The sequence below is a fragment of the Pelecanus crispus genome, chromosome 3 (genome assembly GCF_030463565.1).
Source record: "Pelecanus crispus isolate bPelCri1 chromosome 3, bPelCri1.pri, whole genome shotgun sequence".
Taxonomy (NCBI): Eukaryota; Metazoa; Chordata; class Aves; order Pelecaniformes; family Pelecanidae; genus Pelecanus; species Pelecanus crispus.
The window spans coordinates 87395733-87414589 of NC_134645.1; the positions used below are offsets into that span (position 1 = coordinate 87395733).

The window sequence follows — 18857 nt, forward strand, 5'->3', positions numbered from 1 at the left end:
TGGGGAAAAAAAGAAAAACTCATTTGAAATCAAGCTTTCTGGTACCCATAGGGGAAGCATCATGTATTGAAACAGCAGGATTCTTGACTAGTATTATCACAACTGAATATTACTTCATCTGATTATTGCCTGATACATTTCAAGAGAAAAGCAAGACTGTGAATGCTTTGCTCAGCTTAGGTAGCTTATTATGCATATGAATATCTGAAAAATGTTGAAAGGGAGACATGTTTATCAAAGCAAAATCAGGTATTACCAGGAAAGAAGGTTTTTACATAATTTTAAGTGAAATTTCAACCTGTGTTAAAAAGTGCAAACAAAAGAACCTCCAAGTGTTTGTTTTGGTCAATAAATTTATTTCAAATGTAATAAGGCTTATGTTAATGTGAACTAGAAAGGGACAGCAGACATTGTCACGTTTAGCTTTCAGCATCCAGTACCAATACCAGTGCTCTTACTCTTAGTTCACCATACATTTTATATAATCCAGCCCCTTCCCCCACAAGCAATATTGCCTCATTAGGGCAATTTTTCCATTGTACAATTAATTACCTTTTTGCAAGAGTAGCAATGGTGAGCAAATTGCTTCTCAAAGCAGGGCACGCAGTAATTCTCATTGCCTTTGGTGATCAATGGTTTTGTTCCCAATGGCTGCCGACAATACTGGCAAACGAAACAGGATTCATGCCAGGAACTTCCCTTAAATTCCATTTTACGGGAACCTGTAAAAACCCAGAGTGAACAATCCCCCCAGATACAGCCTTGTAAAGAAAGTTTTCAATGTTGGGAAGACTCTTGTTTTAAATCTTCTATCTCAGTATTGTATTACCCAAGAAAGCACTTATCCTCAATTTAATAGAGTTTCTAAGTATGTACTTGAAATTTCAAGAACACATTCAGCACCATATGATCACCTGGCAAAAGACGTGCTAAGTTGCCTAAACGGTTATTTCTAGAGTCTGTCCTCACATGAATATTTTAGGGTTACTTCTCTGATACATTTCAGTTGCTCAGAGTTTCTCTCAGGCCAGCCAACTCACTGATGATGTTCAGGTACACAGCACTTTTATAAATTAAAGATTAATTTGTTAGATGTTTAGTACATCTATTGATGCCCTGTCTTTTGTCTTCCTTAAACTAAGGCTCCTTCACTTATAAATCCATTATTTATCTTATTCATCTTAAGCTGATGATTTTTTTTTAAAGTAAATACTTCTGTGATAAAGCACACTACACTGCCTCTTCTTATAGCTCATCATTTCCGTCCTAGATCAACAGTTCTTTTCATCATGTTTAACTAGATGTTTTTGATGCAGCACAGGGACAGATGCAATCCCAAAAGAAAATCGCTCAGTTAAACGTCTGCCAGAGGAGTCTCAGAGCTCTTAGCTCCGTGTACAGGTGCCCTGTACACCTTAAAGTAGATGCGTTAAGTCTAAGATACGCACATATATCTGAGAACTTTTTTCACGGTGACTCTCCACCATAACTTCCTCCGCTGCTGGTAGCATCAGACTACAGAGAGAGGTGCCAGGTGCTTTACCGTGTTTTCCACATGAAGAAAATTGCTGTTATAACTGATTAATCCCACAATACCTGTTTCCTGGACTGTGGGGCTAGTGGAGAGAGAAGCTACTGGTTAGATTTCAACACAGCTGCAACAGGTTTGCAGCTTCCTCCCAGCGATCAGAAGGCTGACCACTGTCTTTGCCTGCTGGGTCTTTTCAACACAGAGCTAGCAAGCTGATGACAAAGAATTCAATGATTTAGCAACTGTTTGGCATCCCCATGCCACTTTGGTTCTCTGTTTGCACTGTTACTCCTACCCTTGTCACTTGCTGCAACGATTTAGTCTCCTAGACTCTGGGGCAAAATCTGCAAGGTGGATATACACTGGAGGATAATAATGCAAACCCTGCTGTATTCTGGTGTTATTCTCATCTCATCTAGTCAGGCGTGTCTATTAGACAACATTTTTTATACTATATCAAATCTAAACAGTATATCATCTTTAAACTGAACACAACTGTATTGCTACAACATTTATTTCCACTAATACAGCTTTCACCTGTAATGAAAAAGAAATAAACTGTAAAAGTACATAGTTGCATCGATGCTGCTATTGAGAAGGTTCACAGGTCAGCAGGAGAACATGTGAAGAGCAGCACAAAGGAATTCCAGCCACTCCAGCCAGTAAGCCAGCTTCATCTGAGGCCCAACTTAAATGCCTCTATGCAAACACACGTAGCATGGCGAATAAACAAGAGGAGTTAGAGATGTGCACTTGCCTGCAGGGCTGTGACCTTACTGGCATCACGGAGATGTGGTGGGATGGCTCCTATGACTGGGGTGTTGCAATGGAAGGATACAGGCTCTTTAGGAAAGACAGGCAGGGGACATGAGGAAGGGGTGTCACCCTCTATGTCAATGACCAGCTGGAGTGCATGGAGCTCTGCCTGGGGATGGATGAAGAGCCCACCAAGAGCTTATGGCTCAGGATTAAAGGGAGGGCAGGGACAGGTGACGTTACAGTGGGGGCCTACTACAGGCCATCTGACCAGGAAGACGGAGCAGATATGGCCCTCTATAGACAGATAGGAGCAGCCTCATGTTCGTAAGTCCTAGTCCTCAAGGGGGCCTTCAACCACCCTGCTGTCTGTTGGAAGGACAACACATCAGGGAATAAGCAATCTGGGAGGCTCCTGGAATGCGTTGATGATAACTTCCTTCTTAAAGTGATAGAGGAACCAACAAGGAGAAGTGCTATGCTGGACCTTGTTCTCACCAACAAGGAGGGGCTGGTGGGGAATGTGAAGCTCCAGGGCAGCCTTGGCTGCAGTGACCATGAACTGGTGGAGTTCAAGATCCTTAGGGCACCGAGGAGGGCAAGCTCACTACCTTGGACTTCAGGATAGCAGACTTTGGGCTCTTCAGGGATCTGCTTGGTAGAGTACCATGGGATAAAGCCCTGGAGGGAAGAGGGGCCCAAGAAAGCTGGTTAATAGTCAAGGATCACCTCCTCCAAGCTCAGGAGCGATGCATCCCAACAAAGAGGAAGTCAGGCACAACCGCCAGGAGGCCTGCATGGATGAATAAGGAGCTCGTGGACAAATTCAAACACAAAAAAGAAGCCTATAGAGGGTAGAAACAAGGACAGGTAGCCTGGGAGGAATACAGAGAAACTGTCTGAGCAGCCAGGGATCAGGTTAGGAAAGGTAAAGCCCTGATAGAATTAAATCTGGTCAGGGACATCAAGGGCAACACGAAAAGCTTCTTATAGGTACATCAGTGATAAAAGGAACACTAGGGAAAATGTGGGCCCTCTCTGGAAGGAAACGGGAGACCTGGTTACCTGGGATATGGAGAAGACTGAGGTACTCAATGACTTTTTTGCCTCAGCCTTCACCAGCAAGTGCTCAAGCCATACCATCCAAGTCACAGAAGACAAAGGCAGGGACTGGGAGAATGAAGAACCGCTCACTGTAGGAGAAGGAACCTGTAGTTCATCTAAGGAACCTGAAGGTGCACAAGTCCATGGGACCTGATGAGATGTATCCGCAGGTCCTGAGGGAACTGGTAAATAAAGTTGCTAAGCCACTATCCATCATATTTGAGAAGTCATGGCAGTCCAGTGAAGTTCCCATTGACTAGAAAAGGGGAAATATAACCCCCATTTTTAAAAAGGGAAAAAAGGAAGACCCAGAGAACTATAGGCCAGTCAATCTCACCTCTGTGCCTGGCAAGATCATGGAGAAGATCCTCCTGGAAACTATGCTAAGGCACATGGAAAATAAGGAGGTGACTAGAGGCCAAGGCCAACTGTATGAGGTTCAACAAGGCCAAGTGCCAGGTCCTGCACTTTGGTCAAAACAACCCCATGCAACGCTACAGGCTTGGGGAAGAGTGGCTGGAAAGCTGCCTGGCCAAAAAGGACCTGGGGGTGTTGGTCGACAGCCGGCTGAACATGAGCCAGCAGTGTGCTCAGGTGGCCAAGAAGGCCAACAGCATCCTGGCTTGTATCAGGAATAGTGTGGCCAGCAGGAGCAGGGAGGTGATTGTCCCACTGTACTTGCACTGGTGAGGCTGCACCTGGAATACTGTGTCCAGTTTTGGGCCCCTCAATACAAGAAAGACATGGAGGTGCTGGAGCGTGTTCAGAGGCGGGCAACAAAGCTGGTGAAGGGCCTGGAGCACAGGCCTTATGAGGAGCCGCTGAGGGAACTGGGATTGTTTAGCCTAGAGAAGAGGAGGCTGAGGGGTGACCTTATCGCTCTCTACAACTGCCTGAAAGGAGGTTGTAGTGAGGTGGGTGTTGGTCTCTTCTCCCAAGTAGTTAGCGATAGGATGAGAGGAAATGGGCTCAAGCTGCGCCAGGGGAGGTTTAGATTGGATATTAGGAAAAATTTCTTCACAGAAAGGGTAGTCAAGCATTGGAACAGGCTGCCCAGAGAGGTGGTGGAGTCACCATTCCTGGAAGCGTTAAAAAACGGGTAGATGTGGCCCTTGGGGACATGGTTTAGTCTAGTCTACCCTTAATTGGTTTAGTGTGGACTTGGTAGTGCAGGTTAATGGTTGGACTGGATGATCTTAAAGGTCTTTTCCAACGTAAACGATTCTATGATTCTATGATTCTATGATTCTATGACTGGTGACAGCCAACATGGTTTCACTAAGGGCAAATCAGACCTGACAAATTTGGTGGCCTTCTATGATGGGGTTACAGTGTTGGTGGATAAGGGAAGAGCAACTGACGTCATCTACCTGGACTTGTGCAAAGCATTGACACTGTCCCTCGGGACACCCTTGTCTCTAAATTGGAGAGTCATGGATTTGATGGATGGACCACTTGGTGGATGAGGAATTGGCTGGATGGTGGCACTCAAGGAGTTGTGGTCAACGGCCCGATGTCCGAGTGGAGACCACTGACGACTGGTGTTCCTCAGGGGTCAGTATTGGGATTGGCATTTTTTAACATCTTTGTTGGTGACATGGACAGTGGGATTGAGTGCACACTCATCAAGTTTGCTGGACACCAAACTGTGTGGTGTGGTCAACGCACTGTGGAGAAGGGATGACATCCAGAGGGACCCTGCCAGGCTTGAGAGGTGGGCCTGTGAGAACCTCATGAAGTTCAACAAGGACAAGTGCAAGGTCCTGCACATGGGTTGGGGCAATCCCAAGCACAAATACAGGCTGAGTGGAGAATGGATTGAGAGGAGCCCTGAGGAGAAGGACCAGGGGGTGTTGGTTGATGAGAAGCTCAACATGACCTGGCAATGTACTGTTGCAGCCCAGAAAGCCAGCTGTATCCTGGGCTGCATCAAAAGAAGCACGACCAGCAGGTCGAGGGAGGTGATTCTCCCCCTCTGCTCTGCTCTCATGAGACCCCACCTAGAGCATTGCATTCATCTCTCAGGCCCCCAACATGAGAAGGACATGGACCTGTTGGAGTGAGTCCAGAGGAGGGCCATAAAGATGATCAGAGGGCTGGAGCACCTCTCCTTATGAAGACAGGCTGAGAGAGTTGGGGTTGTTCAGCCTCTAGAAGAGAAGGCACCAGGGAGACCTTACAGCAGCCTTCCTGTACCTGAAGGGGGCCTACAAGAAAGCTGGAGAGGGACTTTTTCACAAAGGCATGTAGTGATAGGACAAGGGGTAAAGGCTTTAAGCTGAAAGAGGTAGATTTAGATGAGATATAAGGAAGAAATTCTCCACTATGAGGGTGGTGAAACACTGGAACAGGTTGCCCAGAGAAGCTGTGGATGTCCCATGCCTGGAAGCGTTCAAGGCCAGGTTGAATGGGGCTTCGAGCAACTTGGTCTAGTGGAAGGTGTCCCTGCCCATGGCAGGGGGGTTGAACTATATGATCTTTATGGTCCCTTCCAACCCAAACCATTCTATGATTCTGGGAACACTACAGGTTGAACCATGACATCAGTAACTTAGTACATATACTAAGGCAATAATTCTCCACAGCCCAGACTTTATTGTCTGGCATTAAGGTCTACTGGAAAATAAAATTCCTATGTCACTGCCAAATTTACTGATGTCCTTGGCCAAAGGTTCCCTAACTAGTAGTCATGAGGCCATGGCAGAGAGTTTGCAGCTGGTATTTGGAATTATACATGTGATCCATAAAAAGGTTCAAGCATTGAGGGTATTCATTGTTCCAAAAGTTAGGGACCCACTTTCCTAAGCAAGCTACTTCATTTTGACACCTATGGTGCTGTGGCTTCTCTTAGATGTCTCTGAAGAAGCAGTTTTTAGGCAATCACTCTGCTGTATGAGCTTTACAAATGTGGTAGCAATGAAAGGCCTAGAGGATGTCCTGAACAAACATGATCAAAAGCTGAGAAGCAGTCTCATGGAAAGTGCAGAATTTTCAAGGTTGCTAATGGCAGGAAGTAAACCTATTGTAAACACAAATGTACTTGTATTCTTTTTAGTAAAAATGTTGATAATGATCTGAACACAGAATGTCATGTTTTGACAATTTAAACAAAAAATGTTCTGAGTGAAATAAATGCTATAAAGAACACGAGCTCAAGGTCTGGTCAATGTGACAGACAAAAATGCAGATGTCTTGTCTAAGCTGGCACTCCTGCTAATGATAGTTGTTTGTCTACCTACACTCACAGCAGGATGTGCTTCCTAAGAACTGCAATAGAATCAAGAACTCAACATAAACACATTTTACGCTATGTTGAACTCTTAATATTCTTTATAAGGATTCATAAGCCCTGTCAGTGCTAGACCAGAGGCATCTGCCTGCCCTCTCTTCACTGCTGGGAGGGTACTACACACAAAGGAGAAATAGTCATCTGAAAGCTGTTCTGAAAGTCAAGGACCTTGTAGCTCAGTTATTCAAGGATGTGGTTATAATTAAAAATGCAGTTCCATTTTTCACTGAAAGGTCGCTGTTGTCTTACCAGGCATAATGGTCTTCTGGCAGTGGAAACACTTAGATGAATACTCATCAGAGTAGCATTCAGTACACAGCAAGAGCTCGTCCTTGGCAGCAAATGGTTTCTCCACCAGCGAGCGACTGCATTTGGCACATTTGAAGCACCCTTCATGCCAGTGGCGGCCTTTGTAGGCCAGATCCTTGGAGAAAGTAAGTCCATGTTAGTGAAGACATTTCTTTACAGTGTTTTTATCCCTCAGCTCCTCCCAGAAATAAAGTGAAAAATGGAGAACATTGCAATGGGGACTTGAAAAGATGACACATGTATCTGGTCGGAGGTGTGCTCAGAGGTGATATAAGTACTCAATGTCACTGTGTCAGGATATTTTGTAGATCTCTCACAGAGGCTATTAGGAGCTGCTTTGGCACAGGCAATAGTCCTTCCTTATGTAACATCAGAGATATGTTTTTATTGGAAGAATCATTTTATATTTTACAGTTGGCCTTCAAGGGGAAACAAGGGATCAAGTTTTTTAATGTGCATAGGCCACCTGACAAGAAGTGCATTCTCTAAAGACTTTGAAACAAACTTCATGTATATTTTAATTTAACTACTTTTTCTTCCAACTGACACTACGTAACACTAAAGAGAGATTATATTATTGCAGAAAACAAGCAATTAAAATCTCATTGAGAACAAAATGATTCTTAGCAAGATTATTAAAAAATCATTGCTTTTGTTTACACCTAATATAACTCCTTCTAAAAACTTGGCAGAAAAATGTTTGTTTAAGACTCAGCAGGCTTAGGAGATTAAAAAGCTAACAGTATATGTATGAGACCTCAACTAAGAATTCAAAAAAAGGACAAACAGCAGATTTTATTTTTCCAAGGTTAAAAGAACAAGGGAAAAATGCACCACCAACCCCACCCCGCAAAAAAAACCCCAAACCCAGACCCTTCCAGGTCTCCTGTATAAGTAAAAAGTAAAAAAGGACATAAATCCAGCCTCATTTTTCTCCTTTGTCAGATCCCCACCCTTTAAAGTGCTAAAAATGAAACACATACTATGCTTCATTCCAGGAGGTGCTGAGTGCTTACCACTTTCATTTGCGTTAGTTAGCACTCTGAACCTTTCAGAAAATAGGCTATCACCCCAGAGCAGCCTGAGGTAGACTGAGTAAGAAGGCGAGGAAGAGTGCCAAGCTCTAGCACCTTGGCAGAGGTGGGACAACCAGCTGTAGATCTCTGTGGGCCACTTTTCTAGCTGACTTTGGCCTGTTGCACTCCTTTCTTATTACTCCTGCTTTTTTCCCCCAGTTTTTCCTTCCACTCAGTCCAAAGATATGACTTTTTGTTAATGATCTTTGACATCGGTAGTCCTGCCACTTGATTTTTAATTTTAGAAGTGGAATTTGTGAGCTCAGAGCTCATGTTCTCCAGGCGACCCTGACTGGAGCTACGTGTACAAGTTTGCTGTTGAAAAATGCTGAGGAGAGTGTCCTGGTTTCGGCTGGGATAGAGTTAATTTTCTTCCTAGCAGCAGGCATAGTGCTGTGGTTTGGATTTAGTAGGAGAAGAATGTTGATAACATGCTGATGTTTTTAGTTGTTGCTGAGTACTGCTTATGCTAGTCAAGGACTTTTTCAGCTTCCCATGCTCTGCCAGGCGCACAAGAAACTGGGAGGGGGCACAGCCAGAATAGTTGATCCAAACTGACCAAAGGGCTATTCCATACTATATGACATCATGCTCAGTATATAAACTGGAGGGGGGTGGCCGGGGAGCAGCGATCGCTGCTCGGGAACTGTCTGGGTATCGGTCGGTGGGTGGTGAGCAATTGCATTGTGCATCACTTGCTTCGTGTATCATTATTATTATTATTATTATTATACTGTTACTATTAGCATTACTATTTTACTTTATTTTCAATTATTAAACTGTTCTTATCTCAAGCCAGGAGTGTTTCTCACTCTTACTCCTCCGATTCTCTCCCCCATCCCATCGGGGTAGGGGGAGTGAGCGAGTGGCTGCGTGGTGCTTAGTTGCTGGCTGGGGCTAAACCACGACAGGAGAGTTTGAGAAGAGTCTTCATCCAAGTCAGCGATTTCTTTGGATGATTCCTTTATAGTACTGAGCTGTACTCAGACAATGTTCTTTGAAGACCATGAAGTGCTTTGGCCAGGGATGCCTCCTGAGAGGCTTATTTTAATAACTTTCTGACCTTTTATTTCAAAAGAATGTAGGCAAAGCAAGCATGGGGAGAAGGTGAGCACTATGTACTGAACTCAGCAAAACAAAGGCATTTTGACAGGTTTCATCTGAACTTAAAATCCAAAGTCAAGTGTACTCTAAATTGAAGTATGGGGTACTGGAAACCCTGTCAAAGACCACAGAGGAACTCATATAATTAATTAATATTCTAAAAAAGGGGAGAGGTGAAAAGAAAGCCAAGCCCAGAAATGCTGCCTCTCACATGCCATCTATGAGATGAACAAGGTAAGCATGGAATTAAGTTAAAATTAAAATAAACTTTATTTCCAAAAGACAGAGGGAATAATAGACAGATTATAAACATGGGTTTTTTTCAGCTTGACATCTGCATGTCAAGCCTTTACCTACAGTAAAAGTAATTTATCCAATACTCAAAATACTTTTTTCAACAGACAACTCTCAGGAATTACAAAGTTTCATTTAGCCTGATCTACTGAATTACACCAGCACAGAATTACCGTCACTCAAGCACTGTGCAATCTCCACAGCTAGTGAGTGACTGGAGGTGAAGCATGGAGTCCATCTGCGGTCCACCCATACACCACAGTAGTGACGTATGTTTGAGGTATACATATGTGCAGATTTCCTAATCTTTGGCCCCAGAGCTTTCCTATTCTGGGAAAATAGCACTGTTTTTCCCTGCTGTGCATGGATGTACAACGGCTTTGCTTAGGTCTTTTCACCAGCACAGGGGTATGCAGAGGGTCAGATACAGAATCTGTCATTAAAGAAATGGGATTTGTGTGTAATTTAGCAAAGAACAAGAAGTGAAAGCTAAATCTTTACCTTGGAATCACACTCAATAGGTTGCTTGCACTCTTCACAGGGGTTGGCAAACAGGCTGTCATAACATGTAACACAATAAGCGTTTTCTTCTCTTAATGCATACTTCCTTCCACGAAGAGACTGCAGGCAGTAATGACAGTCTGTGTGATTGCTGGTCATTCTGGTGGGGTTCTCCACGTGATCTGGAAAGATGGAAAAATCATGTAATTCAGTGGATGACCGTTTGCTTGCCCAAATAATAAATAATGCTGCTTTACCTGTGAAAGTTAGGACAGGTGTTTCTTGGTCATTTGCAGTGCCCTGGATTTCTAATGCTGGGCTGTTCCAGAATAAAATGGTAGTCTTCATGACATATACTGTGTATTTTGTTACCTACATAATGGGCAGCAAGAAAGCTGCTTCAGCTTAATCTACAGTACTTGCTACAGTACTTACTACAGTACTTACACTGGTAGATCAGTGACCTGCAAATAAAGCTGTCTTCACATTCTTTACTACAACTACTGACATTATGAGCATTATGTACCTGATTGTGAGGCATGGTTTATCCTGAAATCAGAGAATAGAGATAGAAGCTTAAAAATCAAACCAACTGCAGAGTTAAAAGGCCAAAGAGAAGTGGCAAGCACTTTGTAGTGTGTTCCTGGCCACTCCTGTCTTTCTGCTCATTCCTTCCTTTCAAAATACTCCCACCTCTACCTGACTGAACAGAAGGAAGACAAGGGACTCCAAGCTATATGACTGGTTTTGCATAATACCAGCTGTGCTGCTAGCATTTGGTAGCAATGTAAGGTGACACAAATACCCCTGGATAGCAAAAGAGCAAAATATATGGAGAAATAAACTAAATCATAACTCAAACAAAATCATAACTCAAAAAAAGTTTCCCTTGTTGTTATTGGAAAAGACTGGTTTTTTCTTACATATTTCTGTATTGCCAGGTTCCACATTGGCAGTGCCAGAATACTGTGAGATAGATTGTATTTCTGCGCCAGACAAGTGCAGGAAATACCACAAACCTATTGAGAGCCCATTGTAAGAGTTTCCCATCCTTCAGTTTTCCAGGCTAAAGAGGCTTGGATAAGCATCCAAACCTCAGCTGCTTATAGATCTGCAATGCTGAATGTTTTAAGGATTGTGGAGATGAAGACTTATTTCAGTCATCTTGTTGCTGGTTGGATCATCAGCACTGGGCTAAAATTGGGTCTTGATTCCTGGGAATGAAGGAAGAAGAATCCAGAAAGTTCCCAGTGAAGCAAACCCAGAAACATCTGTTGGACTCATTAGATTGCACTCTTCATTAAACTCATTGAGTGTTGTTGTAGTCAGTGCCAGCAATCATAAATTTTAGAGGATTTGAGAACAACCAGGGAAGTTCTCCTGAAATATTTACATATCAATGACTTTTGGCAGCTGAAATCTTTGCACTTTGACTAACAGTGCAAATTGGTTTATCTTAACCAGGTGCAAAGTCTGAGAGTAAGAAAGAGAAGCATATGAAGAACAAGATTTGAGGGAGTACTTGCCATCACAGAGCTTACATCTAGTCCATTTAGAATTACTCCCTCATACTTGTTTTCATACACTCACTGCTTGTCTTATACCCGCGGTTCAGTTTTAAAAAGGTATTTCATCTTTTTCCAGGTTTCTATTTTGTGAGATATAATCCAATATGATTGTTTGAACTGTAAGAAAGAACAATTACGGCAGGTCTCTGCTGGCACCAATGCATAAGGTCAAGCATTTATTAATCTATTCCTGGAGGGATAATAGTAAGACAGTGAAAAGGGGGCAGGGAGAGAGGCTATAATGCTTATCTCAGACCAAAAGTAATGACTTGATCGTTTGGCATAAGCTATGGAAAACTTGTTCCTGTAAATTGAAAATCTTTTGAGTTGAATTGATTTACTGTGTTTCTGACTGCCCTAAATCTTTGTGCTAGCCAAGACAGGGTATAGTAAGGAAGTCAAATAATCTGTAACTCAGATCAGTGGGAAACATGCTTGCTTAAAAATATTACAGATTTGTTTTATGTGATATCCTTTGAATAATAGTATAACAGGGCTTGAATCTGGACTTCCATTTTCTTAAGATCAGAGATTTGAAAGTGAAATGAATGAACCCATGTATATGAGAAAATGACATCCATCAGCTTGTACATTTACACAACATGACATATAAAACCAGACACAGACGAGTAATGCAGTGCACGATCACTACAAGGTCTTCACCAAAATCAAGGTTAAGTTTTGCTCATTTTCTATATTGGGGAAGCAGTATAAACTGGTGGCTAGGGAGACAATCAAGGAATGTTTGTGGTTAACTGGGCTCCATATTCAAGGTCATTGGACAGGCTTGAAACTGGGTTTCAGAGGAATTTTCATTTCCTTTTTTTTGTGGGAGTTAGAGTTATGAACTGCCTCTGAGGATAACCCTGAGTAGACTACCTTTCTGATTTCCTGCCTGCTGAATCAGTACCCCGGCTTCCTGACAGAGTTTTGTCTCAGCCTAAAAGTGGTGACAGAAAAATCCTAACAGGGAATGCATGAAGAGCTTATCTGTTACTTACAGTGCTTTTTGCTGTACAAAGCTAACCAACAAATAGCTTCAGATATCTGCAGCTACATCTCTGTTTTTTCATTCTAATGAATGGCGACAGGTTTTTAAGGTACTGAAAACTCTGCATACCCAACAATTTTCTTCAATAAGTTGTTTTCTTGGTTTTTTTTTTTTTTTCTTCCCAGGAAGCCAATCTGTTCCAGGAAGCCTTGGTTATGTACACATACAAGACCTGCTGTTGTAATACTCCACAACTTCTGAATTTGCAGTGTAGTTCTCCTAAAAACCTATTGCCATTACTCCTGTTTTACAGATGACAGTGGTTGCTTGAGAACATTGAAAGTGTACATCCAAGACCGGAGTCAAAGCGTGGGGGTGTCATTGAGCTGCTCCTCTAGTAAAGTGCTCCAGTCACCCAAGGCTTTGTTTCAGAGAAAGTCTTCAGGGTTTGACCACAATGATATAAAACCATATTTGGGAATGAAACAGCGATGGTATGAAAAAGAATGATGATTTTTGCAAATCTTTTGGAAAAGTTTGGGTAACCTTTGTGAACTACTTTTACCATTAGACAATGCAACAAAAAAAGTGAGTCTCATCACCCCCAGCACAGCTTACTCTTGATCCAATAAGTAAGTAATGGTACAAGCACCACGTAGTTAAGTAGAATGTTTTTCTTGTGCTTTGATCCTAATCTCTAGAGAAATATGTTTACTTTGAGTTTGCTGGAAGCTAGACTTTGTGTTTTGAAGGTCAGTTAAGAAATCTCTGGAGGTCTGATGCTATTCACTCTCATGGAATGAAACGCTGACTCCAGCATTCCAGCTGCTAACTCATGTCCTAGGCACAGGGAAAGACTGCGACGTCTTCATTCCTTGGGAAAAGATGATTTTGTTATCTAAATTGGAACAAAGCTAAATACCATCAATTGTTATGATCTAGTAGGCACGGATACGTGATACCATTTCTAGTGTTAGAATATTCCAAGGGGGAGCAGAGAGATATTGCCAAAGATGCGAGGATATTGCAACCAGAGTCCCTGGGGTCAGATTTGAGAATACAGCAGTCTCATGGTATGAATTATAAAGCAGATGAAAATAAAACAAAAAAGCTGGCTGGTCTGCCTGCTGTTCCAGCACATTAAGACAGAATTTAGCTACAACAAATTAGCAGAGGGACCTTCTGTAGAGTCAAATGGTTTCCAATAAGATGCAGAGCACTAGAAGACTTCCAGTGAAGAAAGCCATAAGAAAATAGTTGTGAAGTTGTGAAACCTGGCAATTGTGGAACCATCAGGAAAGGAATGCCTGCTTTCTCACTGGAGCTAAAAAGCACAGCCACAATGTTAATATGTCTTTTAATAATATATCTTGATATTTTCTATAAATGTATGTTAATCTCCCTTAGGTTATATAAATATGAAAAGCCAAGAAACATTAATCCTACTTAGATGGGAATGAATATACATAGGCATGTAGGTATATACACACATGTAAAAATATTGTACCTTTTGCTTTATGGCAATTCTAATGGGCTGTTTCCTGATCTAAATGAGGGTGCCATTGAACTGCATCATCTTTTTCCTTAAGAATATATAATGAATGGAACAAGGCTATCTATTAGGGATGCATAAAAATAGAAAAATGATGGCAAAATTAATCATTGCAACAACACTGAAAGATAAGAAAAACAAATTTGATCTATTATGAGGGGGCCACTCCTGCAAGCCATCCCAGACACCTGTTTATTTCCAGTTAAGTACTTTTTTTTGTCTTGGAACATGGTTTTGCATGGAGTTGCTGATTTAATTTTCCCTTTTTTTTTTTTTTTTTTTTGAGAGCTGCTAAACAATTAATCACATACATTTGCAAATTACATTAGTGACTCAAGGTTACAAATGCATTGTAAAGCTAGCAATATCATTATAAGGAAGAATTTCTAACAATATCATTCTTTTATAAATAAAAGTTTCTAACAAGGTTCTACAAGGAAATTTTTCCACATTTCAGAGATCACAGTTTCTTGATTTCTCTGGATGCTGCTACCCCCCAAATATGTTATTTTGTTATTGTGACTAGACCTAATAGAACCCTAACCCCTCGAGAAAAATGAACTCAAAAGACAGTTAAACGTATCCTGTATTTTCAAAACACTGGCAATGCCCTTGCTTTTTCTCTTCCCTCCCTTAGAGTAACTGCAACTTTCCCAGTGATACCTTTAAGTTATGCTTGAATGTTTAAATATACTAGAATTTTTGCTCTTCTAAAAATGGCTAGAGAAGCAGTAGGAACCAAGGGCATATATGACAGATCAAGTCAAGACAAGTACCTACAGGGAACTAGAGACACAGGTGTTAACATTGACCAAGCTGTTTTATCTCTGTGGCACAGCACAGTAATACAAAGTCAGGTCCTGGAAGCATCTGAGTGGGTGCAGAGCTTTAAGTTCTGCTTTAAGCAGCCAGGATGGATGTCAACCAGGACTGTGCTGTAAGAATACAACTGTACGGCTTCAAGGTCCACAAATGACATGGTTTTGGTGGACGGTCTAGGCAAAGCAGCTCATTTAGAGGCTGATCTGGTAACCGTACCACACTGCATTGTACTGTGTTTACACACCCCACGACCATCAGCTAAAAGGGCAAGAGCTCTGGCTTAACTAGGGATCAAGCTTCTCAGGAATTCTGTTTTGCCTTAATTGGTATTGCTGTCTGCTTTGTTTACACCATGTAAATGCAAACATTGGTGTAGTCATCTAAATTCTTCCTTTATCCCACTACAGCATAATTTGCTCCTTACCTAAACTTCAAACTAGGACAAATCAAAGTAGTGAAAGTACCTCAACTAAGTGTTCACAGTGGTGCAAACATTCAGAAATGCTGTTGTGGAAGAGACCTGACTAGCCTATGTTCCTCAAACTCTCTTTACTAGCTACAGAGTGGGTTCAATAGCCTAGCCCCACTGTCTCTATGGCAAACCAGGTATTTCATTTAATTCAGCCACAGAACTTTCACCAGCAGCATCCAGCTTGTCCAATACAACTTGTATTTGCTACCGAGGTCAGCCCGAGCGATTTAGTTGGCAAAATTCAAATTAATGGCTCTGCATGCATGCATCCTAATTGACATTCTTCTTCTATTGTGAGCCTTGCTAGCAAAGCTCAAGAATTGCCATCACAGTAAACCCACTGTACAGAGAAATTAAAGGTCAGAAATAAGCATGTAAAATGTAGTAGCTGAAAGCTGGTTTTTTGGAAGAAGCAGACAGAAAAGTTGCTAACTGGCTATGGAATTAAACCTAGATTATTTGCTGGATTTTTTTTTTTTTAAAACTAATCAACACGTGAGAGTCAGGGAGTGCAATTCATCATTTAATAGAAGTACTACACCAGTGCCCAGAGACTCCAGTCCAGAATAACTGTCCCTGTTATCCTGAACACAACAAGCTCGGCTGATCAGCAGTGTTGCTGGTCGGTAATGCAGCTCCGTGTTTAAGTAGAGACAAACTGTCAGTGGAGTGCTCTGTATCGATTCAAGTCTCTCCCAAGTTATTATCCAGGAACACAAAATCTTTTCATCTGCTCAGATTCCTGGGTGCTGTCAATACCTTCACCAGCAGCTGTGTATGAAAAAAGTAGGGTTGATGCTATGGCTTAGATAATTTCTTTTATTTTTCTGAAATCATTCTTACCCACATTTTTCACAGGTTTTTCACATAGTCTGGTACAGTCAAAATTTTCCCCTGTCTTCATTATGGAGCTCATTCCTTTCTGACTACGGTCAGATTTATAGAATCAAATGAAGTCATGAAATATTTCAACCATGTTTTGGTGTACTTTTTCATGTAAAATCCTGGCAGTATTCTTAGTCATACTCTATACATTCAACCATAAAATGGTTAGAGGATTGCATCTGGTACAAATGGGCCTTGTGAAAAAGTATACCCAAATTAGCTGGTGATTTCTATACTTAGAAGACATTTAGACAGTTTTAAATTTATTAGCTTTAGCTGCCCAAGTTCCAAAAACAAAGCAGCTATGAGCCTAAGATGTGGATGAGAAATCATTAGTGAATCCTAGGTACAATGCTGAAGGAGACAATTTAAAGCAGTGACATTAGTGGTGTACCCCAGTGGTTGACACTGGGACCAATACTGTTCAAGATCTTCATTAATGACCTGGGCGATGGGACAGAGTGCACCCACAGCAAATTGGCAGATGACACAAGACTGGGAGGGCTGGCTGGTACACCAGATGGGTGTGCTGTCATCCAGAGTGACCTCACCAGGAGAAGTGGGGTGAGTATCATGAAGTTCAACAAAGGGAGATGCAAAGTTCCGTCTCTGGGGAGGAATAACTGCAGGCACCAGCACATGCTGGGGGGCCAAACAGATGGAAAGCAGCTTTGCAGAGAAGGACCTGGGGGTCCTCGTGGACATCAAGTTGAACATGAGCCAACAGTATGCCCTTGCGGTTAAGAAGGCCAACAGCGTCCTGCAGGGCATTAGGAAGACCATTGCCAGCAGGATGAGGGAGGTGATCCTTACTCCCCACTGAGCATTGGTGAGACATATCTGGAGTGCTGGGTCCAGTTCTGGGATCCCCAGTACAAGAGAGATATGGAGCTACTGGAAAGAGTCCAGTAAAGGGCCACAAAAGTGACTAAGGGACTGGAGCATCTCTTCTATGAGGAAAGCCTGGGAGAGCTGGGACTGTTCAGCCTGGAGGAGAGAAGGCTCAGAGAGGTTCTCATCAATGTGCACAAATACCTGAAGGGAGGGAATGAAGACGAAGGAGCCATGCTCTTCTCAGTGGTGCCCACTGACAGGAGAAAATGCAATGGGCCCAAACTGAAATACAAGGGATTCCGTTTAAAACAGAAGAAAAAAAAAAACTTTCACTGTGAGAGTGGTTGAACGTCAGCACAGGTTGCCCAGAGAGGCTGTGCAGTCTCCATCCTTGGAGATATTCAAAACCTGACTGGACATAGCCCTGCTTTAGGTAATTCTGCTTAAGCAGGGGGTTGGACTAGATGATCGTCACAGGTCCCATGCCACCTCAACCATTCTGTGTTCTGTGATGGACCACAGCAAGGTTTATCACTGCTGAATGAAAAACGGAGGAGGGTGAAAGAGTCCACAAAACCTCTGTATTGCCTTATGGGCATTTGAGCATTTGGGTCATTCCCATAACAACAAAACAGGTCTCCTGTAGATGACTTACTGTGAGTCCCCATCTAAGCTAGACATGCACGTAGTCTAAACATGCGAGAAACGCTATTGCTTTCATCTGTAATATTTACATGCTTGAAGATGAATGCACACTTCTGAGCTTTTCTGCCTGTATTCTTGGAGCACAGATTTTGAAAGATATATTCAAAGATAATTAAAAAGTGGGATTTAAAAAAATATATAAGCAATTGGGTTCTTCATTGCAATTAATTTCAATGTTTCCTGGTATTTTGAATCTGGTAAACATAGTCTCTAAATCCTTCTCAACTGAAATACATTCAGTGGAATTGCATGATATTGGTTACAGAGGAAAGAGCAAAGGAAACTAGTGATTCTAGATAATTTCTGTCAAAGAAAAAAGCAGTTTCAGTAGATTCAGCATTTCCACAGGGATAAATCACTTCCAACATTCTCAAGTCCTAGCCATGTGTGAAATTAAGAGACACACATATTATTTTCTGTGTTGTCTCTGAGTGTGAAACACGATCAGCATGTCCTTTGTCAACCAGCCTGATACTTAGATATGAGTACTGCCCAAAGGCTGGGCCTTTTTTGATGGAAAGGAGTTAGTGGCTTGTCTGCAGTATCTGGTTTACCACAGTAAAGAAGATGTTGTTATTTTTGTTGCAGGCTGGTGCAAGTCAAAACTCCTTCTCCTCACTGATCATTTTAAATTTTAAGCTGGTGTTAATTGTTACAGACCAGGCTACAGAAAACATGTGAAGGCTGATTGCCTTCAATAAAACTGGCTATTTTGATGAGTTGGCTCAGAAGGAAACAGACAGTGTTCTGCTCCACTGCTCTGTACAGAACAACGAGGAATAAAGGAGTGTTTGGGGCACTGACATCTACACTAAATATACTCCTTACCAGAACTCAGCAGGGAAAGCAGATTTAAAAATTATTTTGTGATGACTTAAACACTGTGCGAAGGAAAATCACTATAACTGTACATATCTTTTTTCAGTTCAGCAGGCAGAAACATCCTAAGGAAGATGCAAGAAACCCTACAAAGGATGGCTAAGCAACAACCTGATCATGAGGAAAGTTTCCTAATCCCTTTTAGAGGATTAAAGTCATGCTCTGAAACTTGAGCATTTATAAGC

The 18857-nt window shown here is 42.0% G+C and overlaps 1 protein-coding gene across 2 annotated transcripts in view; it reads right to left on the minus strand.

The window, feature by feature from the left end:
* Positions 1 to 18857, minus strand: part of FHL5 (four and a half LIM domains 5) — a 29073-nt gene that overhangs the window by 3075 nt on the left and 7141 nt on the right. For both annotated transcript variants that reach the window (XM_075707927.1, XM_075707926.1), the window contains exons 2-4: positions 9965 to 10135; positions 6930 to 7104; positions 553 to 722 (exon numbers count right to left, since the gene is read on the minus strand). In XM_075707927.1, coding sequence (XP_075564042.1) covers positions 553 to 722; positions 6930 to 7104; positions 9965 to 10135 — 516 coding nt within the window. The remainder of the gene's footprint in view (positions 1 to 552; positions 723 to 6929; positions 7105 to 9964; positions 10136 to 18857) is intronic.